General features: G+C 41.5%; 1 protein-coding gene across 50 annotated transcripts in view; it reads right to left on the bottom strand.

The window, feature by feature from the left end:
* Positions 1-27,632, bottom strand: part of EPB41L3 (erythrocyte membrane protein band 4.1 like 3) — a 188,543-nt gene that overhangs the window by 86,645 nt on the left and 74,266 nt on the right. For 49 of the 50 annotated variants that reach the window (XM_078391565.1, XM_078391574.1, XM_078391578.1 and 46 more), the window contains exons 2-3: positions 16,059-16,264; positions 13,572-13,769 (exon numbers count right to left, since the gene is read on the bottom strand). In XM_078391565.1, coding sequence (XP_078247691.1) covers positions 13,572-13,769; positions 16,059-16,253 — 393 coding nt within the window. In that variant the 5' untranslated portion in view covers positions 16,254-16,264. The remainder of the gene's footprint in view (positions 1-13,571; positions 13,770-16,058; positions 16,265-27,632) is intronic. The other variant, XM_072999605.2, reaches the window with a different exon arrangement.

The following is a 27,632-nucleotide window of genomic DNA, read 5'->3' as shown; positions in this document are numbered from 1 at the left end:
ATCATTAATCCTGTTGAGCCCAATTGGAATAAAGCTGTTGGATCAAGATTTACACAAATGTTGATTTATCCTTCAGCCTCTGCTGGATGTAGTTGAACTTCCCTGACAAATCACGTTCACAGCTTAAGTGTGCTCCTTGTTTCATCCCTGAGCAGGGATGCTTAGGTCTCAGTGGTGCCCAGGAGTGGATTTGCACAGTTAAAGAAGGAGTGCAGTCGCCCCTGTTCTGGAAACTACTTTTATATTATTTATATGCCACCGATCAATCCATAGGGGGTCCACAGTGGCTCAAAACAGATAAAACTATGAAACAAACAGTTTTAGAATTCTATACAAATACATATTAAAAACAATTAAACCTATAAGATTAAAAACCAAGATTAAAAACAATTTTGAAACATTTAAAAATCTGTAAATTAATAAAAGAAAACAGCATTCCTGAGACAACCATTTAAAACTCTGTCTGAAGAGGAAGGTCTCTGCCTGAAGAGGAAGGTGACCAACATGGCCCTGTTTTGTGTCCTTACCGAACAAGCTTGGGAAGGTGGTGGAACCAAGAGAAGACCCTCCCCAAAAGATGTTAAAAACCGAGAAGGTTCATATGGGCTGATACGATCCTTCAAATAGCCTGGACTCAACCTGTATAGGGCTTTAACAGAATATGGAATTGTCTGTATTCCAACTGAATAATTGTAATGATGGGGAGGGGAGCTTTAAAAGAGGCTGCTTTTGAAGAGGGCTACTTTTAAAGATTGTTCAGAAACTTCAGCCAATCCAAATAGTGCAGTCAGACTGCTAACTGAAGTCAGTTACGGGGAGCGTATAACTCACTCCAAGAGTTTCACTGGCTACCTGTCTTTTCCAGGCACAATTCAAATTGGTGGTTATAGCATATGAAGCTTTTGATGACTTGGTTCCAGATTATCTGAAAGTCTGTATCCTCCCATACAGACCTGTCTGGGCTTTAAATAGGCACAAGAGGCCTTGCTCATGGTTCCACCACTTTTGCAGACCCAGCTGGTAGCGACTCAAGAGAGGGTCTTCATGGGACACATCAGGCTGTGGAACTGCTTACCGAGAGAGACTTCTTCTGCCCCTTCCCTGCTCTTCTTCTGGCAGCAGATGAAAAACTTTTTATTCAAGTTCACCTTTGACAATTAACAGCATCCAGCTTCCCTCGTCACTGGTTCTTACTGTTTTAAGTTAAATCAGTTTAAGTTAAATCCCCTTCATGGATTGCTGCCTTGTCGTGGCGAAGGGGCTTGAGCAACTCAGAGAAACTATGGGCTATGCCGTGCAGGGACACCCAAGACGGACAGGTCATAGTGGAGAGTTCCGACTAAATACAATCCACCTGGGGTAGGAACCGGCAATTCCACTCCAGGATCTTTGCCAAGAAAGCCCCATGACCAGAAACAAAAGGCTAAAAGATATGACGCTGGAAGATGGGACCCTCAGGTCAGAAGGCGTCCAACATGCTACTGAGAAAGAGTGGAGGACAAGTACAAGTAGCTCCAGAGCTAATGAAGTGGTTGGGCCAAAGCCGAAAGGACGCTCAGCTGTGGACGCGCCTGGAAGTGAAAGGAAAATCCAATGCTGCAAAGAAAAATACTGCATAGGAACCTGGAATGTAAGATCTATGAACCTTGGTAAGCTGGAGGTGGTCAAACAGGAGATGGCAAGAATAAACATTGACATCCTGGGCGTCAGTGAACTAAAATGGACAGGAATGGGTGAATTCAACACAGATGACTATCATGTCTACTATTGTGGGCAAGAATCCCGTAGAAGGAATGGAGTAGCCCTCATAGTCAACAAAAGAGTGGGAAAAGCTGTAATGGGATATAATCTCAAAAATGATAGAATGATGTCAATACGAATCCAAGGCAGACCTTTCAACATCACAATAATCCAAGTTTAGGCACCAACCTCCATTGCTGAGGAGACTGAAATTGAACAATTCTATGAAGATTTACAACACCTTCTAGAACTGACACCAAAGAAAGATGTTCTTCTCATTCTAGGGGACTGGAATGCCAAGGTAGGGAGTCAAGAGATAAAAGGAACAACAGGAAAGTTTGGCCTTGGAGTTCAAAACGAAGCAGGGCAAAGGCTAATAGAGTTTTGTCAAGAGGACAAGCTGATCATCACAAACACTCTTTTCCAACAACACAAGAGGTGACTCTACACATGGAAATCACCAGATGGGCAACATCGAAATCAGATTGATTATATTCTCTGCAGCCAAAGATGGAGAAGCTCTATACAGTCAGCAAAAACAAGACCTGGAGCTGATTGTGGCTCTGATCATCAGCTTCTCATAGCAAAATTTAGGCTTAAACTGAAGAGAGTAGGAAAAACCACTGGGCTACTCAGGTATAATCTAAACCAAATCCCTTATGAATACACAGTGGAAGTGAAGAACAGATTTAAGGAACTAGATTTGGTGGACAGAGTGCCTGAAGAACTTTGGATAGAGGCTCGAAACATTGTACAGGAAGCAGCAACAAAAACCATATCAAAAAAAGGGAAATGCAAGAAAGCAAAGTGGCTGTCCAACAAGGCCTTACAAATAGCAGAGAGGAGAAAGGAAACAAATGCAAGGGAGATAGGGAAAGTTACAGAAAATTGAATGCAGACTTCCAAAGAATAGCAAGGAGAGACAAGAGGGCATTCTTAAATGAACAGTGCAAAGAAATAGAGGAAAATAACAGAAAAGGAAAAACCAGAGATCTGTTCAGGAAAATTGGAGATATCAAAGGAACCTTCTGTGCAAAGATGGACATGATAAAGGACAAAAATGGAAGGGGCCTCACAGAAGCAGAAGACATCAAGAAGAGGTGGCAAGAATACACAGAGGAATTATATCAGAAAGATTTGGATATCCCGGACAACCCAAATAATGTAGTTGCTGACCTAGAGCCAGACATCCTGGAGAGTGAAGTCAAGTGGGCCTTAGAAAGCCTGGCTAACAACAAGGCCAGTGGAGGTGATGGCATTCCAGTGGAACTATTTAAAATCTTAAAAGATGATGCTGTTAAGGTGCTACTTTCAATATGCCAGCAAGTCTGGAAAACTCAACAGTGGCCAGAGGACTGGAAAAGATCAGTCTACATTCCAATCCCAAAGAAGGGCAGTGCCAAAGAATGCTCCAACTACTGGACAATTGCACTCATTTCACACGCTAGCAAGGTTATGCTCAAAATCCTACAAGGCAGGCTTCAGCAATATATGGACCGAGAACTTCCAGAAGTACAAGCAGGATTCCGAAGGGGCAGAGGAACTCGAGACCAAATTGCTAATATGCGCTGGATTATGGAGAAAGCCAGAGAGTTCCAGAAAAACATCTACTTCTGCTTCATTGATTATGCAAAAGCCTTTGACTGTGTGGACCACAGCAAACTATGGCAAGTCCTGAAAGAAATGGGCGTGCCTGACCACTTTATCCGTCTCCTGAGAAACCTATATGTGGGACAGGAAGCAACAGTTAGAACTGGATATGGAACAACTGATTGGTTCAAAATTGGGAAAGGAGTACGACAAGGCTGTATATTGTCCCCCTGCTTATTCAATATATATGCATAATACATCATGCGGAAGGCTGGACTGGAGGAATCCCAAGCTGGAATTAAGATCGCCGGAAGAAATATCAACAACCTCCGATATGCAGATGATACCACTCTGATGGCAGAAAGTGAGGAGGAACTAAAGAACCTTGTAATGAGGGTGAAAGAGGAGAGTGCAAAAAACAGTCTGAAACTCAACATCAAAAAAACTAAGATCATGGCCACTGGTCCCATCACCTCCTGGGAAATAGAAGGGGAAGATATGGAGGCAGTGACAGATTTTACTTTCTTGGGCTCCATAATCACTGCAGATGGAGACAGCAGCCAGGAAATTAAAAGACGCCTGCTTCTTGGGTGGAAAGCGATGAAAAACCTTGACAGCATCTTAAAAAGCAGAGATATCACCTTGCCAACAAAAGTCCGAATAGTCAAAGCTATGGTTTTCCCTGTAGTGATGTATGGAAGTGAGAGCTGGACCATAAAGAAAGCTGACCGCCGTAGAACTGATGCCTTTGAATTGTGGTGCTGGAGGAGGCTCTTGAGAATCCCCTGGACTGCAAGGAGAACAAACCTATCAATTCTAAAGGAAATCAACCCCGAGTGCTCACTGGAAGGACAGATCCTGAAGCTGAGGCTCCAATACTTTGGCCATCTCATGAGAAGAGAGGACTCCCTGGAAAAGACCTTGATGTTGGGAAAATGTGAAGGCAAGAGGAGAAGGGGACAACCGAGGACGAGATGGTTGGACAGTGTCATCGAGGCAACCAACATGAATCTGACACAACTCCGGGAGGCAGTGGAAGATAGAAGGGCCTGGCATGCTCTGGTCCATGGGGTCACGACTAAACGATGACGACGATTATTTTAATTGAATTCAAAGACTTTTAATTTAAATTTTATTTTAATCATATGATTAAATTAGATTCTATTTTAATCTTTGTCATTTTATTGTATTGTATTTTAATCAGTTATGGCTTTAACTTAATCCATTAACTTTAAATTTCTTTGGGTCTGAATTCTGGGAGAGAAGTAAGAAGTAAATGAAATAAATAGTAACAGCTTGACCTATACCTCCCATTTCCCCTGCAGTTGATAACTAACCTCCTATAACGAGGTGACTGGTTTACTACACTGCTTGTTCCATTTTAAAATAAACATTCTGTTCATGTAAACAGTTGCTGGCATTGCTAGGCCTTGAAGTAGTCTGCAAATTTCAGTTTTCATATTATTGAACAGTAGTGATGTGTTCTTACAGCAGCATATCTTAGCTCATTACTGTGTTAAGAAGTACTGAGTTCTTTACTGTACTTCTGCTTTTTTCAGAATCAGAAAAGCAGAGTTTTCTCTGTGTTGGCTCAGCAGAAGCAAAGGTTTCCTTCTGCAGACTCATCAACAGCCATGATCTCAACGAGTCTCACAACTGCTTTTGTCTCCTTTTTCTGCTATGCGTGAAAATTGACATGACAGGCGTCCATCACAAGAAACTCAAGCAGAACTGAAGCAAGGAATCGATTCTGAGAACGAAAGGAATGGCTCACAAGGCCAGGCCATATTAAAAAGAGACATAACAGTAACGAGTGATGCTGAACGTTGCAAAATTAGCAGCCCAGTGTTAGCCAAAGAATGCTACAACCAATCTTTTTATGCAGTTGCTTATATAGTCAATAGTAAATATATTTTAACACCAAATCTCCTGATTTCTTTTGAAATCTTTTTCTCAACAAATATGTTCAAGGCTGCTACCAATAATAATATGGATATAATAAAAAATAAAGTAAAAAATATACAACTCATTTACAGATGTACTTGAAGGCCAAAGGCATTTTAGCAAGTGATTAGATCTAGAATTTCTTCCTTCCCTGCACTTGATCTTGAAAGCAGTCACCTGAAGGATTCTACTTGAATTCTTCAAGCCTAACCATCATCTTCAGTTTTTTCATAATTTCTTCATAAAACTCACTTCTTTTAGAACTTTATTCTTCACTTCCACTAGATCATTTTTAATTTCCATGAATTACAGATAGTACCTATGGATTTAATTAAACAGAGCACTGTTCTTGTAAGCAACATAAAGCCTGGTACTGCATGTGAAATCTAAAATTAATCTTTTCTCTTAAACTCAATACAGTTAGACAGAGTTGCTGTCTAGAATTCCAGCTGAACAAGCCTTATCTTCCTATCTGCCATTCTGATAACATTTATCAGACAATGTATTCATGACTTAGAGGAATATTTTGAAATAATGTTTCAAGTAGATTAGCTTCAGTTATTCACTACAGCACAACAACAGATGTTTCACAGTGGTAGCCTAACACATAACAATTATTACTCAATAAGGTTACAATCCTACACCTACAGATCGGGATTAAAGCTTTCTTGACTTAAGCAGGGGCTATACATGCCAAGATGCATATGGTTTGTATCTACAGTACCTATGGAACTTATCAGTGACTACAAAAACCTTCACTTTAAATAAGCTCTTCTGTTCAAACACCATAAAGAATTGGAAGGATTAAATAAACAAATTTTATTTTTAAGCACTTCTTCCATGAAGAATCTTCTTCATGGATTGCTGCCTTGTCGTGGCGAAGGGGCTTGAGTAACTCAGAGAAACTATGGGCTATGCCGTGCAGGGACACCCAAGACGGACAGGACATAGTGGAGAGTTCCGACTAAACGCAATCCACCTGGAGTAGGAAATGGCAAGCCACTCCAGTATCTTTGCCAAGAACGCCCCATGATCAGAAACAAAAGGCTAAAAGATATGACGCTGGAAGATGGGCCCCTCAGGTCGGAAGGCGTCCAACATGCTACTGAGGAAGAGCGGAGGACAAGTACAAGTAGCTCCAGAGCTAATGAAGTGGTTGGGCCAAAGCCGAAAGGACGCTCAGCTGTGGACGTGCCTGGAAGTGAAAGGAAAATCCAATGCTGCAAAGAAAAATACTGCATAGGAACCTGGAATGTAAGATCTATGAACACTGGGAAGCTGGAGGTGGTCAAACAGGAGATGGCAAGAATAAACATCGACATCCTGGGCATCAGTGAACTAAAATGGACAGGAATAGGCGAATTCAGCTCAGATGATTATCATATCTACTATTGTGGACAAGAATCCCGTAGAAGGAATGGAGTAGCCCTCATAGTCAACAAAAGAGTGGGAAGAGCTGTAATGGGATACAATCTCAAAAATGATAGAATGATGTCAATACGAATCCAAGGCAGACCATTCAACATCACAATAATCCAAGTTTATGCACCAACCAGCATTGCTGAGGAGACTGAAATTGAACAATTCTATGAAGATTTACAACACCTTCTAGAACTGACACCAAAGAAAGATGTTCTTCTCATTCTAGGGGACTGGAATGCTAAAGTAGGGAGCCAAGAGATAAAAGGAACAACAGGGAAGTTTGGCCTTGGAGTTCAGAACGAAGCAGGACAAAGGCTAATAGAGTTTTGTCAAGAGAATAAGCTGGTCATCACAAACACTCTTTTCCAACAACACAAGAGGCGACTCTATACATGGAAATCACCAGATGGGCAATATCGAAATCAGATTGATTATATTCTCTGCAGCCAAAGATGGAGAAGCTCTATACAGTCAGCAAAAACAAGACCTGGAGCTGACTGCGGTTCTGATCATCAGCTTCTCATAGCAAAATTCAAGCTTAGACTGAAGAGATTAGGAAAAACCACTGGGCCACTCAGGTATAATCTAAACCAAATCCCTTATGAATACACAGTGGAAGTAAAGAACAGATTTAAGGAACTAGATTTGGTGGACAGAGTGCCTGAAGAACTTTGGATAGAGGCTCGTAACATTGTCCAGGAGGCAGCAACGAAAACCATCCCAAAGAAAAGGAAATGCAAGAAAGCAAAGTGGCTGTCCAACGAGGCCTTAGAAATAGCAGAGAGGAGAAGGGAAGCAAAATGCAAGGGAGATAGGGAAAGTTACAGAAACTTGAATTCAGACTTCCAAAGAATAGCAAGGAGAGACAAGAGGGCCTTCTTAAATGAACAATGCAAAGAAATAGAGGAAGATAACAGAAAAGGAAAGACCAGAGATCTGTTCAGGAAAATTGGACATATTAGAGGAACATTTTGCGCAAAGATGAACATGATAAAAGACAAAAATGGGAGGGACCTAACAGAAGCAGAAGACGTCAAGAAGAGGTGGCAAGAATACACAGAGGAATTATATCAGAAAGATGTGGATATCCCGGACAACCCAGACAATGTAGTTGCTGACCTTGAGCCAGACATCCTGGAGAGCGAAGTCAAGTGGGCCTTAGAAAGCCTGGCTAACAACAAGGCCAGTGGAGGTGATGGCATTCCAGTTGAACTATTTAAAATCTTGAAAGATGATGCTGTTAAGGTGCTACATTCAATATGCCAGCAAGTTTGGAAAACTCAACAGTGGCCAGAGGACTGGAAAAGATCAGTCTACATCCCAATCCCAAAGAAAGGCAGTGCCAAAGAATGCTCCAACTACCGTACAATTGCACTCATTTCGCACGCTAGCAAGGTTATGCTCAAAATCCTACAAGGTAGGCTTCAGCAGTATGTGGACCGAGAACTCCCAGAAGTACAAGCTGGATTCCGAAGAGGCAGAGGAACTCGAGACCAAATTGCTAACTTGCGCTGGATTATGGAGAAAGCCAGAGAGTTCCAGAAAAATATCTACTTCTGCTTCATTGACTATGCGAAAGCCTTTGACTGTGTGGACCACAGCAAACTATGGCAAGTTCTTAAAGAAATGGGAGTGCCTGACCACTTGATCTGTCTCCTGAGAAACCTATATGTGGGACAGGAAGCAACAGTTAGAACTGGTCATGGAACAACTGAGTGGTTCAAAATTGGGAAAGGAGTACGGCAAGGCTGTATATTGTCCCCCAGCTTATTTAACTTATATGCAGAATACATCATGCGGAAGGCTGGACTGGAAGAAACCCAAGCCGGAATTAAGATTGCCGGAAGAAATATCAACAACCTCCGATATGCAGATGATACCACTCTGATGGCAGAAAGTGAGGAGGAATTAAAGAACCTTGTAATGAGAGTGAAAGAGGAGAGTGCAAAAACCGGTCTGAAACTCAACATCAAAAAAACTAAGATCATGGCCACTGGTCCCATCACCTCCTGGGAAATAGAAGGGGAAGATATGGAGGCAGTGTCAAATTTTATCTTCCTGGGCTCAATGATCACTGCAGATGGAGACAGCAGCCCTGAAATTAAAAGGCGCCTTCTTCTTGGGAGGAAAGCGATGACAAATCTGGACAGCATCTTGAAAAGCAGAGACATCACCTTGCCAACAAAAGTCCGAATAGTCAAAGCTATGGTTTTTCCTGTCGTGATGTATGGAAGTGAGAGCTGGACCATAAAGAAAGCAGACCGCCGAAGAATTGATGCCTTTGAATTGTGGTGCTGGAGGAGGCTCTTGAGAATCCCCTGGACTGCAAGGAGAACAAACCTATCAGTTCTAAAGGAAATCAAGCCTGAGTGCTCACTGGAAGGACAGATCCTGAAGCTGAGGCTCCAGTACTTTGGCCATCTAATGAGAAGAAAAGACTCCCTGGAAAAGACCCTGATGTTGGGAAAGTGTGATGGCAAGAGGAGAAGGGGACGACCGAGGATGAGATGGCTGGACAGTGTCTGCGAAGCAACCAACATGAACCTGACACAACTCCGGGAGGCAGTAGAAGACAGGAGGGCCTGGCGTGCTCTGGTCCATGGGGTCACGAAGAGTCGGACACGACTAAACGACTAAACACACACATTTTTAAGCACAAAACAAAACACAAAGCAATACTGAAAACGGAGGAAGGTCAAACAGGTACTGACTTCTTTATGAAGGTAAGATGTGATGAAGAGTTTTCAGAAAACTTTGAAGTTTTCTTCTTCAGTTATAAATTAACTACATTCATGTGACTTATGCCATATAAGCTTATGCACTCTGAATGGCTCACAGACAGAAATTTTAAAAAGAGATTATTTCCATTATAAACTAAGATCACTAATCGCTTGACATTAGTGAATTGTACAGTAAGAATATATACATGGTATACAAGGAAGATAAGCTGATTTTTTCACAAGCAAACATTTCATTCACGTATCTTTTAATTTAACCTCCCCCTCCCCACAGATGGAACTAAGAACTGGAATGTCTAGAGGGCAAGATCCACAGGACTAGTACCTTCAACACAAATCTCAGTGCCACATGGCAAACTTACTTTGAAACATAACATTCGTTATTATGCAGCAACTGAATAAAATGACAAAATGCTCTTCAATAGTAGAATTCACTGTTATTCATACTATGCTGTGACAAAATTCAGAGAAAATGTGGCATTGCCATCACAGCAGCTGAAATCACAGTACAATTTCAACTTACCATTTAGTAATTATTTTTGAACCTTTATGTTATATTTCCCTTCCCCCCTCTTTCCTTACAGTAGCTCAAGGATGAAAAAAAAATCCTCCAAGATGGGCCCTACTTTAAATCATTCTACTGCAGTGTATGAGCAGCACGCTTTTTTTTTTTGCTTTGTGTGCAGATACCAACACTGTTGCAACTCTTGAGGTATTCCTCCTCCTTTCTGTGTTTGCATGGTATAGGTAAGTACTCTCCCTTCCTTTTTGCCAGAGGTGTTGGCTGTATCAGCTATCTTTGCCATTGTATGAAACATGTGAAACAATTTTAGGATCTCTAACCATTTTGAAGGGAAATTTTTTTATGGCCAGCCAGCTAATTGCAAAACATGCTGTGACAGGGAAAGCAAGTTGCCATAGGGTGAACTGAAAGGAGCTAGGCCTTGTGTCTTTTAAACTGCTCTATTCATTCATTCCTCAGTGCACTGGGCATTTTAAGTCCCTTACCTTTGTCTCCCACCCCAGAAAATAGAAGGGAAGACCATCTGTATTGCCAATAAGGCAAAAAGAGTAGAAATCAACCTATCATCTAGTAATTACATCTGAGCATTTATGTTATATTTCCCTTTTTTTTCTTCCCTTATAGTTGTTGTTGCTGTTTAGTTGTTAAGCCGTGTCCGACTCTTCATGACTCTTCTTGACTTCATGGCCAAGAAAACTCCATGGACCAGAGCACACCAGGCCCTCCTGTGTTCCACTGCCTCCCGGAGTTGGGTCAAATTTTGGCCTTTTGTTTCTGTCCATGGAGTTTTCTTGGCAAAGATACTGGGGTGGCCTGCCAGTTACTGCTCCAGGTGGATGGTGTTTAGTCAGAACTCTCCAATATGAACTGTCCGTCTTGGATGTCCCTGCACGGCATAGCCCATAGCTTCTCTGAATTACTCAAGCCCCGAAAATAAGACAGGGTCTTATATTAATTTTTGCTGCAAAAATGCATTAGAGCTTATTTTCAGGGGATTTTTTTTTCATGTACAAAAATCTACATTTATTCAAATACAATCATGTCATCTTCTGGTTGCTGCACATTGGTGGAGGGTAGGGTTTAACTTAACTAGGGCTTATTTAGGGGGTAAGGCTTATATTACGAGCATCCTGAAAAATCACACTAGGGCTTATTTTCAGGTTAGGTCTTACAGTGGGGTCTCTACTTAAGAACTTAATCCGTATTGGAAGGTGGTTCTCAAGTTGAAAAGTTCTTATGTTGAATCTGCATTTCCCATAGGAATGCACTGAAAACCATTTAATCCGTATCTGCTCTTTTCCGTCCATAGAAACTACAGTGGAACCTCTACTTAAGAACTTAATCCGTTTTGGAATGGTGTTCTTAAGTTGAAACGTTCTTAAGTTGAAGCAAAATTTCCCATAGGAATGAACTGAAAACCAATTAATCCGTTCTGGCTGTTTTTTTGTTATGTAGAGGTGCGTTCGTACATTGAAGCATTAGTTCCCATAGGAACTAATGCAAAACTGGTTAATACGTACTCTACCACTAGGGGGATAATTTTTTTTAATCTAAGATGACCTAAGGTTAAAAAAAGAGCAGGAAAGGTTTTTTTTCCTTGGATTTCTGTTCTCAACTAGAAGCAAAATTTAGCAAATGGAGCTGTTCTTAAGTTGGATTGTTCTTATGTAGGGACGTTCTTAATAGAGACCCCACTGTATTTTTGAGGAAACAGGGTAGAAGTTTGCCAGGTATCGTTACAGTCAGGCTTTGGGTGTGCAGTTTAATGCTTCCCACCACCAGCCAAAAGGGAAATGGATTCCAAAAAGAGGTGATATAGGGGCAGCTTATGCAGAGTGATGGGCTACCTCTGTCTGAATTACTGAGTGGAAATTTCTAACCACGTTACCAAAGGTAAAGCATTAAACCCCACCTCCAAAGCCCAAAATCAGAGGTCTAGCGCTCATCTGGCACTCTGAGGTTAACAACCCCTAAGCTCTATTCATTAGAAGGCAAGCAGATTCATCAGACCTAATCACAGATTAGGAATGCACAGAGCATCAGAGCCACCAGTAAAGCTTCCCAGTTAGGAACAGAGGAAGTGGCTTTATAGTAACTTAGACCTCGGATCCATCTAGGCCACTCAATTCTGATTCGTAGCAGCTCTCCTGATTACGGGCTGATTTCTTGCCTACCCTACCTGGAGATTCCTGGTATTCTCTGGTGGTCTCCCATCCAAGTACTAACCAGTCCTGGTCATGTTTACCTTATACAAGTGGATGACATCAGAAGTAAGCCTAGCTGGAGGTGGGGCCTAACCTCAGCAGAAACAGAACCTTACTTTGGTGCTCCCCATTATGACACATTGTTGGACAGCTCCTTCTTACTCTGAACATCTTGATTTTTCATCCTTGGACTTCTGAGCAAGGCAAAATGTTAAGCCACATGACAGATATAGTAGGTATATGATACAGAAAGTGGTATTAACTGGTATACTGTACTTTCTTTAAGTCTGGATTTTTTTTATTCAGTAAGCATGTCTAAGAGACACTATAGGCATATCTTCACTTTTTAAAAAGATTCCTTTCTGTGTAATCAATAAATGTATCCCAGTTCAGCAGCAAATCTATAAGGTAACTATGAACTGTGAAGGAATGTTTTCTTTTGTCATCTCCAAATGAAGTACTGCCCACTTTCAGATTCTGAGCTCTGCTACTATTATAAAAAGGGAAGTTTTTTTTTTTGGCTTTGGTTACTTTCTCTGTATTATGCAAATTTATAACCATGTCTCATGGCATCTATCCCAAGTCATCTTTCATCTAAACTAAGAAGTCGCAAACTGTGCATTTTCTCCTAAGAGATTTCAACCCTTTGGTCATTTTGGTTCCACTTTTGTAGACATTTTTCCATGTCTGATATCTATTCTGAAATACAGAAGCCAGAACTGTAGACAGTGCTCCAAACATTGTCACTATACAGATTTATATACAAGCTTTATTGTCCTGGCAGCTTTATTTTCTGTCTGCATTCTACTAATCCCAAACACAGAACTGGCGCTTTTCCATCTCTGCCACACACTGTTGTCCTTGATGCTAAATATGTTGCTTGCTCTTTCTCCACAGTTACCAACAAGATCCCTACTCTGTGAATAAAAGTGTGAAACTCTAGGCAGACTATTCGTCCAAGAATCTATGAAGTAAGAGGCTTTTAACTAAAAGAAGACTTCACGCTACACTCCTGAAAAAAAAGACTCAAACAAAGCTACAGAAGAGCCTTAAATTTTCAAATCTACATTGTTACTTCTTTTCGCTGCTGATGTCTCCTGCTGTTCTAATGTCACTACTTGTCACTGGTATAAATTATCTTATTTTGATTTCCCAGGCAAATCATTACATATACATCCATGGAATTTAAACACTCAATTTCATTTCTTCTTCTCCTCCCCCATTAAATTCTCTTAAAAGCAATGCATTTCCATTACTAGAGACACTCTTTCCTTTTGGGAAAAACAATTTATGTTGCGTTCCCAATTCATTGCAATCATCCTTCAACCAAACATTGTCATCTAACTAAGCACCAGGTACAATACACACACACAAAAAATCTTCCTGCCCTTTCATTTCCCCAGTATTTACCTCCACTTCACAGCCATATTCTGAGCCATCCAGAAGGATCACTTTGCACTGCATACTTTTTGGTTTTTTGACTATCTTTAGAGGAGATCTGGAGAGTTTGCTGGAGGACGATTTTTGAGAAAGCTTGTCGTCTTCAAATTGCTGGTATTCCAGTTGTTTTGCTGCTGCAGCAGCAAATTCACGTTCTTTGTCAGTGGCCTACAAAGACCAAATAGGGAGATTATGTTCCAGTTTCAGATTAAAAAAAAATAGGGCTGATCACAGCAAGCTTTCAGAAACACAAAGCACAATCAGTTATCCTTTTTTTTAGTAAATGACTCAAAACTACATTTTAAAAAGTGAGACATAGCTACATTGCAACGGAGCTAAACTTTGGTTGTTTTGAAAAGCTTTTCTGGTGAAGAAACTGTTGCTCTGCTGCATAGCTGCTAATTCAGAGCAGCATGCTAGAAAAAAATCATTGCAATACATCCTTGTTATTAAACATTATTCAGGAATCAGAGCTTAAAAGATTCATGATATCTAAATAATCCAGCCTTTTCAGGAGAATAAGTGAAGGCTAGAACAGTCTAACCAGTAGTATATGTCTCCCTTAAGGGTTGCTTTTCAGTGGTAGGAACATTTTAATAATGCCTACCTTTCTTCACTGCTCTTCGGCAAACTAGACTACAATGAAACACAAGCAATACCTTAGCTAAAGCTTTGGAAGTTAATCTTATTTTCATCTGACCATCATAAAAACATATCTGATTTGGTTCAAAATGACTTCAGAATAAGTCGGAAGCCTGCAGCACTGACATTCATCACAAATTAATCTTCCAAGTCTGTTTCCTTCATTGTAACAATTCTCCATGAGAATGAATCAAATCTGGCCAAAAGCTTTAATCTGCTTTCAGACCTAAAGAGCTGCATGTTGCACAGTACATAGAAATCTGTGTACTAACCCAGCACATGGAGAGAGCAATTGCATTAGCCTGCTAAAACTGGTGGGTGGTGCAGAGAAAAAAAATGCAAAGAGACATTTCTGCTGGGGAGCATGTTATTTTAGTTATGAACAGGAGTGTTACACATCAAATGGCAGCACACAGATAATTGTTTCTAGAAGCATCTAAGTACAACAAAAGCTAACCTAGGGAGAATTTCTCTAGCTTAGATTGTTGCAGAAGCATCTTACATTAATTTGTGCTGAGCCTCCCTCATGCACACAAAAAACCCACCAGGAACTATCAGAGCAGGACCCCAAACTGTCAAGAGTTGTTCATGCAGCAAGATAGTTTCACAGGGAATTAAATCTCATCTTCCTAAAGAAGCCTGACATCCTGTTCATGTAGTTATCTAGGGCAAAATGACCATAGAGACAACACTTGCATTCAATATTTGGTTTTAGAGTTTTACATGCATGAATTCATGTAGAAAAAAAGCGTTAAATCAACATCTAACATGGAGGAAACATAGAGCGTTTAAGGCCAATTTTGGTTCAAGATACTTCCACCTGGATCTGCATTGCTGTTGTCAGTGTCTGAGTAGATACAGTGTTCCCTTCTCTTTTTGCCACACAATTAGAATGCTGATTGAGTACTTTCATGCACCTGTGAATTAATATGTTTTGATCAGAGATGGTGGTATTCATATTCATATATGAATACCCCCACACAGTTGGAGATAACGAAGGTCTGGCCAGTCCACTCACTGATGCACTAATGCCACAGGGTCCGCGTTCCTGTTCTATTGCTCTGGGGATCGCAATCCGCGAGCAACTCCTGGCAGGAGGTGGGACAAGAAGCCTCTCTGCCAGGTCGAAGAGTGGCTCAGTGATTGCAAACTCTGGAGTGATAGGACAGGAGCGCGGACCCTGCAGCATTAGTGCATTAGTGCTGTTGCAAAACAAGAACAAGCTTGTTCACATTTGTTTGGTGCTCTTGTATCTCAGTGCACACAGTGATTCATGTCAGTATACATCTGTTTCACTATGAGGCATCTTTCAAACACTCCGCTGTGACATCTGAATTGTGGTAACCAATCTGTATTAAAATGGTGTTTGCTACTGTTGTTTAACTTGGATTTGCTGGTGGATTTCATTTTAATGTTTTAAGCTGTTTTATTTTACTGGACTGGGTCCAGCCTAAATCGTCTTATTTCAATTTCTTCTGAAATCAGTGCAAAATTTTATTCATGATAAAATTAACTCTCAAAGACTTAAAAGGAAATTGGGTTAGTTTCAATCACCTTCCAATTCCTAATGGAATTAGGCTTTGACAGGTACTGAGCCTGAAATGCAGCTCCTACATTTTACAAGGAGGATAATTTGCCCTTGCCCCCCAAAATTACATACATTGTAATTTTCATTGTTCTAAGCTTATAAAGAAACTGCAGCAAGAAAAAGAAAAAGTTTAATTTAGATAGGTATGTACTTCTGAATAAGACCACGCTTTTGCTTTACAACTTTCATTAAGATGTTTATAAATTATGTTCAAATAGATTACTTACCTGCTCCTTCTTCACAGGAGTGCTATGAGCTGCAACAGCAGAAAACTGTTCTAATGCATTCTGGTGTTCTTCACTCTGCTGCTGCTGCAGCTGCTGCTGTTCTTGGGGTGCTGTCCCACCTGTTCCTTGTTGACCAGATGTTTCTTTCTGCTCCTGCTCCTTTGAATCAGAGTCTGATCCAGATTCTGTAGTCATGGTTGATTATTCTGTAACAAAATTTGGAAACACTGAGTATTATTAAAAATTTGAAAGAGAGCATAAGGAAGCTGAATGTACAAAATTAATGATGTACGGCTGATCCAATTCAAAAGTAGTTGAAAGGTGTGGGGGGGAAAATATGACTGTACTGGGAGTGGTGTCCTGCTCTCTTTTTCATATGTTCACTCTACTGTTGCGCCAGTCAGATGGCAGAAAATCACAAGGAGTCCTATGGCAACTTGAAGACTAGGGTTTAAGTCAGGTAGCTTTCCGCAGCGAAGAGTCTATTGCAGTTATGGTGAAATGCAGTGGAGGGGGAGGGAGGAGAGAGCTGGGTGACCACACACTGGGGCTCAAGGGACGGAGAGAAGCCCTCCTGGAAGATCTTAAAAAGCAAATGGAGTTGGGTGTCATCAGCACACTGGTAGTACCAGAACACAAAATTCTGGACTTCAGGTTTTTCACGTATATTTGAAATAGCATGGGAAATCAGGAACCCTGAGACACTCCCACATGCTAATGGTCAAAGTGTTGAACAGTACCACTACCACTCACAAAGTGACACCACACAAGGGAAAATCCCAGAAGGTGACTCCTTTTTTCATCAGTTAACCACTACTCATCCAAACACAGAGAAACTGTCAGGGCTGTTTTTCAAGAAGTGTGAATGGTAGCGAGTAGAATAGGCTATCCTGTAGACCAGCGGTTCCCAACCTTGGGTCCCCAGATGTTCTTGGATGAAAACTCCCAGAAGCCTTCACCACTAGCTGTGCTGACCAAGATTTCGGGAAGTTGTAGTTCAAGAACATCTGGGGAACCAAGATTGGGAACCACCACTGTAGACCATCTTGACTGCTGCCATTGGTATTGTCAACATTCAGGCTGCCCTTTACGTAAAGATTGGCATCCTTTTTCCTGCTGGCAATAGAGGCACAATATTGTCCCATTTCCTGGCTTATTAAATTGTGGGTACAGAAGCACAATATCGCACGTTCATAACACGATGTTGTTTTTGAAAAACTGATTAACTATCTAGCATCAGAAACCCTGTAAAAAAGACAATAAGCATTCAAGACATGCTGTTCGAGGTTATTAAGGAACCTACATTTACATAAACCAACTAAGTTTACATACATCAACACAGCATAGAGAAACATCCAAAAAAAAAATTCTCAAAAATACGTTTGATCTTTTATAGCCAGGTGGAGAGAAAAAACCCAGAAATGCTGGCAACAAATTACTTCATGAAGTGTATCAACGTCTGGTACACAGGAATAAGAATCACAGTCTGTGTTACTTCCATATTGGCTGCATTCCATAATGAAAACAAAAGAGCGCTTCTGAAAGACATTAGTAGAACCAGATAGGTCTGAAAATCGAATAAATATTTCATCAAGCAATATTCACTAAAATGACTCATTACAACCCTCTGTAGACTCACACTTTTTGATCGTTCAGGTCTAATTTTCTTCTTTTTTTACCCTTTCAACTAACATAAAACCAAACCATTTTGTGTGTGTGTTTTATAAATGGTGTTTTCAATGCTGTGCATTAGTTTCCTTTCCATCCTCATGTCTGATGATGGCTACAATGTCCTTTCTGTTAAAGCTTCATCAGAAAAACTCAAGTTATTGCCTCATCTCTTTCTTGCTGGAGGGTCTCATTAGCACTAATCCACTACCCTCTGCAGTAGTTATTAAGTGCCTTGCATATATGGGGAACAAACATTCACATCCTCTACCATTTTAAATGCTTAATTTAACACTTTAGAAGACTGAGTATGCTTCATATGACAATTTATCAGCACTTATTTTAATTTTCTAAACTACTCACAAAATAAATCTGTTTTTTTCCCAATTAATATAGTAGGTGCAGCAATAACACTAGTACATAATAGGGTGAATAAAATGATTCTTTTTCTGAATCAAATTGATTTAAATAAACTCTTTTAAATTTAAATTGTCAAATAAATCTGATTTTTAAAATTTAAATCATGTTAATTCAATTTGATTTTTTAAAAATTATTGTTTTTATCCAACTGGTCATGTACTAAATTGATTAAATTAAATCCACCCTGTACATGACCATGAACTGGCCCTGAATTACAATGTAACCCATAGTATAATCCATAATCACCTGACTGCTCTATTTATTCACTTGGTTTTCCACCAAAAGTAGTACTCAAGGTAATTACCAATAAAGAATACAAATAAAAGCAGTGCATCAATTAAAGTCCATAAGCAAACAGATAAAATAAAAATGCAGGAATCAAAAACAACCATCACCTATACTCTCTTCAAGCAACAAAAGAAATCAGCCAGATGAATGGTACAAAAAGGAAATAAATAAATAAAATAAATACGAGAGATCTGATTGACTAAAGAGTGACTTTGCCTGCTGTAGCAAGGGGAGCAAAAAGGCAGCCACAAACATGTATCTACTAGGACCAAGAGAAATACTTCTCCCTTAAAACCAAAGCAGTCCAATAAGCAGACCAGGTACACCTAGGACTGTGCTCCAGAGCACCACACCCACAGAGTCCATTCCCACAGACTTCCATAAGGAAACAGAGTGGCAAACTAGATTGGTGGAGGAGAGCAGTGGAAAAATGGGTTTTTATTAAACCCAACTGAGGCAATTTAAGGCAGCTGTACCAGTTATCAGTAGACCAGGCGTCTGGACTAGTCTGTGCAAGTGAGTAGGTAAAACACGCGTTTATTTTGTTATATTTTTGACAACCAAATTGGTCCTCTATGGCAGTGGTTCCCAGCACTGGGTCCCCAGATGCTCTTAGACTAAAACTCATTGAAGCCATCATCACTATCTGTACTGGTCAGGATTTCTGGGAATTATAGTCCAAGAATATCTGGGGACCAAAGGCTGGGAACCACTGCCCTATGTAGCTGTTGCCAGGTGTTCAGTGCTCTTATAACTTTGTATTTTTTTACACCATGAATTACAAAGTCATTTTCCTTTGCTTGCCTAGATAGCCAACCTGTTAGTTACAACTCTGGTCATGCAGGATAAAATGCTCTTCAGCCTATTCCTATTCTGAATGGAGTAATATAGGTTATAACCAGCACTTTTTGATTGTACCTGGAAACAGCTGAGCTGCCCATGAAGTTGTTGTAAAAAGGAAGTGACCTATCCCTAGTAACCAACACCAAGCATACTGGACCAGCTTAAGTTACTTTACAGTTTATAAAGGCAACCTCATGTAGAGTACTATGGAACAATCCAGGCAGGATATAATTTAACATGCATCACTGTGACCATATCCTACATTTCTAGGAATGTGTGCATTTGATTGGTATTTGGAAATAATTCCTTATTTCCTAAAATAAACAGTATTTATAGCGATCCAATATTTTCACACGATTTCTCAGCATTATATTGTGGACTGACCTCAAATTACATGCACAAACTTTCATTATCAACACTTGTTCCATTTAAAAATGATCTTGGGTGATTAAATGCTGAAAGGGCTGTATCCAAAACAGGACAACTGGAAGATTAAGAAGGGGATATTACCAAGCTGAGATATGAAACATTTTAAACATTAAAAAAGGGGAGGGAGCAATACTTTTATTCCCCAGTTGAACATTCCAATTATGACTTAGAATGCTCAGTAGCCTCCAGAACCCATAGATGTTTAATGTCAGGGCTGAACTAAGAAGTGACAGCTTCTTGAATGTTAAAAGCCATCTGATCATAATCCAGAGGTTTTGTGATCTCCTGCAGTTTACAACACAGGCTTAGTTTGCATGTTGATTGCTCTGATACACGAGGACTGTGTGGCTGAACTGCTAAGATGTTTTTTTTCTTCTTCTAAGAAAAAAAAATCTGGTGCTGGTTTGCTTGAGTCCCTTATACAGTAACGTCCTTGAGGAAACAGAGTTTGTTGGAGCAATACCTGTTGGAGGTAGAATGCATTGCAATATTCTGCAAGCTTATAAAAACCAATCAAGATCTCCACATATATAGTAGGTATAATTATACCAGGATGTCAAAGGCTCCTCAGATAAGATTAAGCAATGATTTAAATATTGCTCAGGTTGCATTGATGGCCTATCACATCCTCTGGATAAAGATCATATCAACAGGTAGTGACTGTGCTAAAACAATCTTTTCTCCCCTCAAAGTTCACTGCTTATGTCTATTTGCCTATAATCCTGTTGATAACCAGATTAGCTCACCTTCCGTCAAATTGTTATTTTACATAGTTTTATATGAAAATATTTTTACTCTGAAGCTCCATTAAAATGAACCACAGGATTCGTAAATCTTTTTGCTGTAATCCAATACATAAAGTGACTGAATCCCACAGTTCAGTGAGATTTAAGCAGCCTAGCTATGCTTTGAGTTTAGGCCTCTGCAAGTATTTTTTCCCAAAACTTAATAAAGTTTCATGGCTAAAATATTTACTGTTATTATCTATAAAATATACTGAATGGCTATATTTCAACATATTTCGGAAGCTGGGTATTTTACAATTTTATCTCAAAGCATTACCAGAATGGTAACAGATCCACAGACAAAAACCGGTCAATTCACGTTGTTACATACAGCACTGATGTTACCTGTCTGTCATGGGTTTGGAGGGAAAGTTCCATCCTATGGGGAGTGGAAGGCGGGACATCAGGAGGAGGGGCTGTACTGTATATATATGTGATGCGTGTGTGGAGAAGAGGAGACGCTGGGATGTGAAGAAGCAGCAGCTGGGAAGAAGAAGCTGGTGTGGGAGTCTGTGTGTCAGACAGGGTACTACTGTGTGTCAGAGTACCAACCTGATAGGTTCAGGTGTCTGTTGGTTAGCCAGAACTGATAGGTTCAGGGTCTGTGCTTCAAGTTAAGTGTTCTGTGTGAACCAAACTGTATGCATGTATGAATGAGACTAAGCCACGTTACTATATCTTATTCACCTTGATCATTTTATTTTCCCTGTGTGTTTTAAATAAACCTTATTACTTTATTTGTTGAAAATCCATCCCTGGTCTGTGTGACTTCTTATAGGGAATGGTTGGTGGCAGCTTAGTTAACGTGTGGCAGATCCCAGTAGGTCTTGGTTTGTCACATTGATTGGTGTCCAGCGTGTGGGATACGACTGGTCCAGTTGTCCAGCGGTCCAGCAAAGCCTTGGCAAGTGTGCCCAGAGCAAGGGGGGTCTAGTCAGGGACAATCTGAGGCGCGTAGGTAATCTTCTAGGTGTACCTCACAGGGAGGTGCGCTAGTGGAAGAACGTGCCAACTGGGGAGACTAGATTAGGGTGCTCTGAGGCAGCCTGTTTTGGCGGGAAAAAGCTGAGGCAAAACTGTGAAATAGCAGTGAGCTAGCTTGTCTGCTGAGAGGCCCAGCAGAGGGGGGTAGACTCTAACTCGCTACAGTTGCAAGTAGTGCTGAAGGACAGCAGCAATCTATAGAAAGCTGGTTCTGAGGCAAAAGAGAAAAAAAAAGTGGTCGTTTTATTTTGAGGCTTGACTTTTTAAAGCAGCCTGTTCTGGGGGGGAGTATGCCCTTGACTCGAAGCCAAATGGCAGAAATGGGTGAAGTGAAAGACCCCCAGGTTGACCAAGGTTCTGAGGATGAATTTGGCTCAGTGCAGGGTGACAGCATGGGAGAACAAAACCCAGAACTCAGAAAAATACTCATAGCCCAACAGCATGAACTGAGGGTGAGGGAAATGGAGGAAAGGGAAAGAGAGAAACAACGGCAATTTGAATTAGAGAGAGAGAGAGAGAGAATGGAGAGGGAAGAAAGAATGGAGAGAGAGAAAATTGCTCTGGAAAAAGAAAGGATGGCGTTTGAATTAAGGAAATTGGAAATGATGAACCAGAACAATAATAACAATAGGGATTCTGAGGGAGGCCAATTGTCTAAGGCTGACCTGAAGAAATTCCCTGTGTACCACAAGGGAGATTGTCCTGAGGTGTTCTTTTCCTTAGTGGAAAGAGCGTTTGTGGACTTCTCAGTAAGGGAAACTGAGAAGATGACCATCATGCGATCTTTAATCAGTGGTAGCCTGGCTGAGGTTTATTCAGAGATGCCACAGGAACTGATGAGAGATTTTGCAGAGTTTAAAAAACTGGTGTTTGCAAGACATGGGATAAATGCGGAACAGCTGAGGCAAAGATTCAGGTCCCTCACAAAGAAACCAGAGCAGACTTTTACCCAAGTGGGGGCTCAATTGGTGAGGCTGCTAGAGAAATGGCTATCTCAGGAGGGGACAGAGACCTTTCAGCAGCTTAAAGATTTGATAGCGCTGGAACAGTTCTATTCAGTCCTGCATGGGGAACTGAAATTCCAGGTGAGGGAAAGGAAACCGAAATCTGTGGCAGAAGCAGCCGAAATCGCAGATTTTATTTCCCAAATAAGAAAGCCCTTGGGTGAGGGGAAAGCGATGGGAAAACCTAAAGAAACCTACAGCAAGTACTCTCAGGGACCAGGGAAAAGCCAGCAAGGGGGAGGGGCCGATGGTGAAGGGAAGCCCTCAGACATGAAACCAAGACCTCAGATTTTGGAGGGAAAACCAAAACAAGATGAGAGAGAATCAAAATACACCAGAAAATGTTATTTCTGTCAGGGAAAGGGCCATCTAATCTCAGAGTGTGAGAAATTAAAGCAGCTAAAAGGAATTGTGCCTCAGGATTCGAGTGGGACCAAGCCAAAAGCTGTGTTCTGTGTCCAGAAAGAGCAAGGCTCATTGTCACTGCGGGAGCCTGTTGCCATGGCTACTCAATCTGGAACAGCTACATCTGCTGATCAGGCTGAGGAAAATGGTCCTCTTGTAGAGGTCAGGCGCTGCCTGTTGGTGAGAACAGATTCTCAATTGTTTGAGACAGCAGGGGTGGACGTAGGAATACTTGGACATCAGTATCGGGGGCTGCGGGACACTTGTTCTCAGGTGACCCTGTGCCATCCAGATATTATTCCTAGGGAGTATGTAATCCCAAATGAGAGCATGAAGGTGGCAGGGATTGAGGGGCAGGTGATCTCACTGCCAATAGCGGAGGTACCTGTCAACTTTCAAGGCTGGAGGGGAGTTTGGCGTCTAGCGATTTCATCGACTCTGCCAGCAGCCGTGCTCGTGGGAAATGACCTGGCTGAACATGTGAAAAGGGTGCTAGTGATTACACGTTCACAAGCCACCACGGGGACAGTTCAGGGGGGTAATGAAGAGCCAGAGACGGAAGCAGAGGGGAGTTCAGAAGCTGTGGTGGAAACCTTAACCACAGACAGCAGATTTGGACAAGAGCAAAAGGCAGACGCCACTCTCCAAAAGTGTTTTGAACAGGTGACAGACGCCCAGCTAACACCTGAAACCCCAGTGAGATTTCTGGAGAAAAAGGGGATTTTATATAGAGAGACCCTGAGGAATATCTCAAAAGGGGGAGATGGGATCAGAAGTCAGCTGGTGGTACCTGAAAAGTATCGCCCCATGATCTTACAAAGGGGGCACTCTGACATGTTTGCTGCACACTTAGGGGTGAACAAAACACAGCAGAGAATCACACAGAATTTCTACTGGCCTGACATAGGGAAGCAGATCAGGGAGTTCTGTAAACAATGTGATGTGTGTCAAAGGCAGGGGAATAGCCGCGACAGGACCAAAGCAAAGTTGTGCCCTTTGCCTGTGATTGACACTCCGTTCAAATGCATAGGGATGGATATTGTGGGACCTTTGCCCAAGGCCACAAAGAGGGGGAACAGGTTCATTCTCACCATTGTGAACCATGCCACGAGGTACCCTGAAGCCATACCCTTGACTAACATTGAAACTAACACAGTGGCAGATGCCTTGGTGGGGTATATGTCCAGGATGGGATTTGCCTCAGAAATAATCACAGATTTGGGCGCATCGTTCACATCAAAGCTCATGAAACGCTTATGGCAAATCTGTGGAATTAAGCACAAGGAAACCACTGCCTATCATCCTGAAAGTAATGGGTTAACTGAGAAGTTCAATGGGACTCTAATGCGCATGATTAGGGCTTACTTGGCAGAGAATCCAAACAATTGGGACCAGAAGCTGCAATCCCTTTTGTTTGCGTATCGATCAGTGCCACAAGCCAGTACCGGGTTCAGTCCATTTGAACTTTTATTTGGGAGAAGGGTGAAAGGGCCCCTTGATTTGATCAAACAAAATTGGGAGCAGATCACCCAGGATGACCCACAAGACGTTGTGACATATATAGACTCTTTAAGGAAGGACCTAAAGAGAAACCTAGAGCTAGCAGCAGAGACCCTGCAAGCTCAAAAGGTCAGAAAGAAAGCTTGGGATGACCAGAAAGCCGGGGAGAGGCACTTTGACCCAGGGGAGGAAGTGCTGTGGCCTTAGCCCTGCAGAGAGAGCAAACTGCAGCTGGGTATCCCAGAAAGAAAATACTTGGGTCACATGGTAGGGGGAGGAGTGATAAAACCCCTGGAGGCCAAAATAGAAGCTGTTCGTGTTGGGACACCAAGAAAAAAGTCAAATCATTTCTTGGGTTGGTGGGCTACTACAGAAAGTTCATCCCGAGGTTTAGCGAGATTGCGGCTCCGCTGACCGATCTGACGAGGAAGACGGCTGATGACCGCATCCCGTGGACCAGCGACTGTGAGGAGGCGTTCCAGAGGTTGAAGCAGGCGCTCATCAACTATCCAGTGCTGCGGGCTCCAGACTTCGACCGGGAGTTCATCATCTACACCGATGCGTCTAACAGCGGGGTAGGAGCAGTTCTGTGCCAGGAGGATGAGAATGGTGACCAGCATCCAGTGTCCTACCTGAGTAGGAAACTTCAAAAAGGTGAGAGACATTTGGCAACCGTGGAGAAGGAGTGTTTGGCCATAGTCTACACGATCCAGAAGGCCAAGCCTTACATCTGGGGAAGACATTTTGTTCTGTGCACTGACCATTCACCACTGCAATGGTTAAAACCAATGAAAACCCACAATAGCAAACTTATGAGGTGGGCTTTAAACCTACAGGACTATGACTTTGAAGTGAAGGTGGTCAGAGGGTCAGTGAACTGTGTTGCTGACGCCTTGTCAAGAAGACCTGAAGAATGAAGACGGCGAAAGAACATGGACTATGTGTATATATTGATGACAAAAAGTTAAATGTACCTATTTTTTGAATTTGGTTTGTATGAATAAAGGTAAATTGATGTAATGTATATGGTAAATGTTTAAATGCCTAATTGCTATGGTTAACTTAGAATGTAAGTATAAGTAAGTATGATATGGTATGTATAACTGTTGTTGTGTGTATTATCCAGGTTGTTTTTTGGTGAAAAGCACCTTAGCTTTCCCCCTACAAAACAACTTATAAAGAGGGGAGGTGTTACATACAGCACTGATGTTACCTGTCTGTCATGGGTTTGGAGGGAAAGTTCCATCCTATGGGGAGTGGAAGGCGGGACATCAGGAGGAGGGGCTGTACTGTATATATATGTGATGCGTGTGTGGAGAAGAGGAGACGCTGGGATGTGAAGAAGCAGCAGCTGGGAAGAAGAAGCTGGTGTGGGAGTCTGTGTGTCAGACAGGGTACTACTGTGTGTCAGAGTACCAACCTGATAGGTTCAGGTGTCTGTTGGTTAGCCAGAACTGATAGGTTCAGGGTCTGTGCTTCAAGTTAAGTGTTCTGTGTGAACCAAACTGTATGCATGTATGAATGAGACTAAGCCACGTTACTATATCTTATTCACCTTGATCATTTTATTTTCCCTGTGTGTTTTAAATAAACCTTATTACTTTATTTGTTGAAAATCCATCCCTGGTCTGTGTGACTTCTTATAGGGAATGGTTGGTGGCAGCTTAGTTAACGTGTGGCAGATCCCAGTAGGTCTGGGTTTGTCACGCACGTAAATATGATTCTATATCATCTGGTCACCATTTAAAGATAATACAGTTATCAAATTACAAATAATCAAACTGGAAATAATTATAGTCAATATATTTTTTAACTGTATTTTGAAAACATTTTTACAGCAATATGAAATGGGCAATTCTCCACTTGGCTTTTAGACGCTGGCAGCTGTTTTACAGACCACTAGTATATCCAATTTTGTAATACAAGCAGTTGGGGGGAGGGGGCCCCAAACAATGAAATATCGAGTTGGAATCTACTGCCACTGGTAAATTTGCTCTCTGCAGAGCTCTGCGAAGTGGATGCTTCTGTGTCAGAAAGTGGATAAGGAGGTAGGCAATTTTGACCCATGTCTCCCATTTCTCTCTGCTATTCCATAAACAAAACAAATATCTTGCTCCAAAGGGATGGGGAGCACCCTGGAACAGTTTGGCAGGTGACCATAAGGTAGAAAGAGAACAGGAATGGAGAGAATTGCCCCTTTCACAACACGAGTATCCAGTCTGTGGAATGGGAGCCCGCCCCCGAAGGAGCCAAACAATTTCTGCCAATGGAAGGAGTCTTCACCTGAACACCATTCACCTACTGATGAGACTTCTGCAAAAACTTCATTTTTCAGAACGGATTTTAGGAAATGAATAGCTTTTTGAAACTTACAAGAATTTATGATGTTTTTTCTGATCTTATTTTCCAACATTTAAGAGTTCTCCCTTAAGCAACCATAGGCATAGGTTACAATGTGTGCATTTGCACATAAGGAGGACATGAATGACATATGCAGCACTAATCAACTGCAAGTCTAACTAGATTGAATGGGGAATAATTCCAGGAATACCGGATTAAAGTATAATCTTATGCAAGTACATTTGGGAGTTCCAGGGGCCTTGCTCCCAGTTAAGTGACGGTAATCTAAAACACACATTCCACCTAGAATGTTTCTCCTCCTTCTTCCGGCTCTATTACAAAAGCATCCACCTCACAGTTTTAACAACACTAGAGGAATCCAGAACTGTGTTAAAAGTTTTTGGAGCAGCTGATTCTTCTCTATCCACTCCATTCTTGCCTAACAAAGCAGAGCGACCCCTTTTTGCTAAATAATTCCACTGGAGAGCTAGTGTCTCGGGTCAGAAAGTCCATCACTTGAACACTTTCCCTAAGAGACCTATAGGAAAAATATTTAGATCAAGTCTAAAGGTGATGCACCACAAGGCCTGTCATGGCCCTCAGAAAATAGCATGTAGCAAAATCAGCAGTTTGATAAAGGGCAAGCAGAATTTAATGGGAGGTCAAGACTACATCTTCCCAAACTTTCATTTTTTTACTTTAATGCAACTACTAAGGATGATCAGAATTTGACAGAAACAACATCAATGGAGGCTGTTTCAACTATTTTCTCTATTTTCCTCAGCTATATCCCCAAGAATGATGCTGACACCCAGGGAGTGGGAAGAGTAAAGAATGCAAGTTAGTAATCAAACCATCTCACTGAGAGCTTGTCCACATTGTGAAATTTGGTGTGATCTGACTGGCGC

Source organism: Pogona vitticeps, chromosome 4 (genome assembly GCF_051106095.1).
Source record: "Pogona vitticeps strain Pit_001003342236 chromosome 4, PviZW2.1, whole genome shotgun sequence".
NCBI lineage: Eukaryota > Metazoa > Chordata > Lepidosauria > Squamata > Agamidae > Pogona > Pogona vitticeps.
This window is presented reverse-complemented; position numbering and strand designations above follow the sequence as displayed.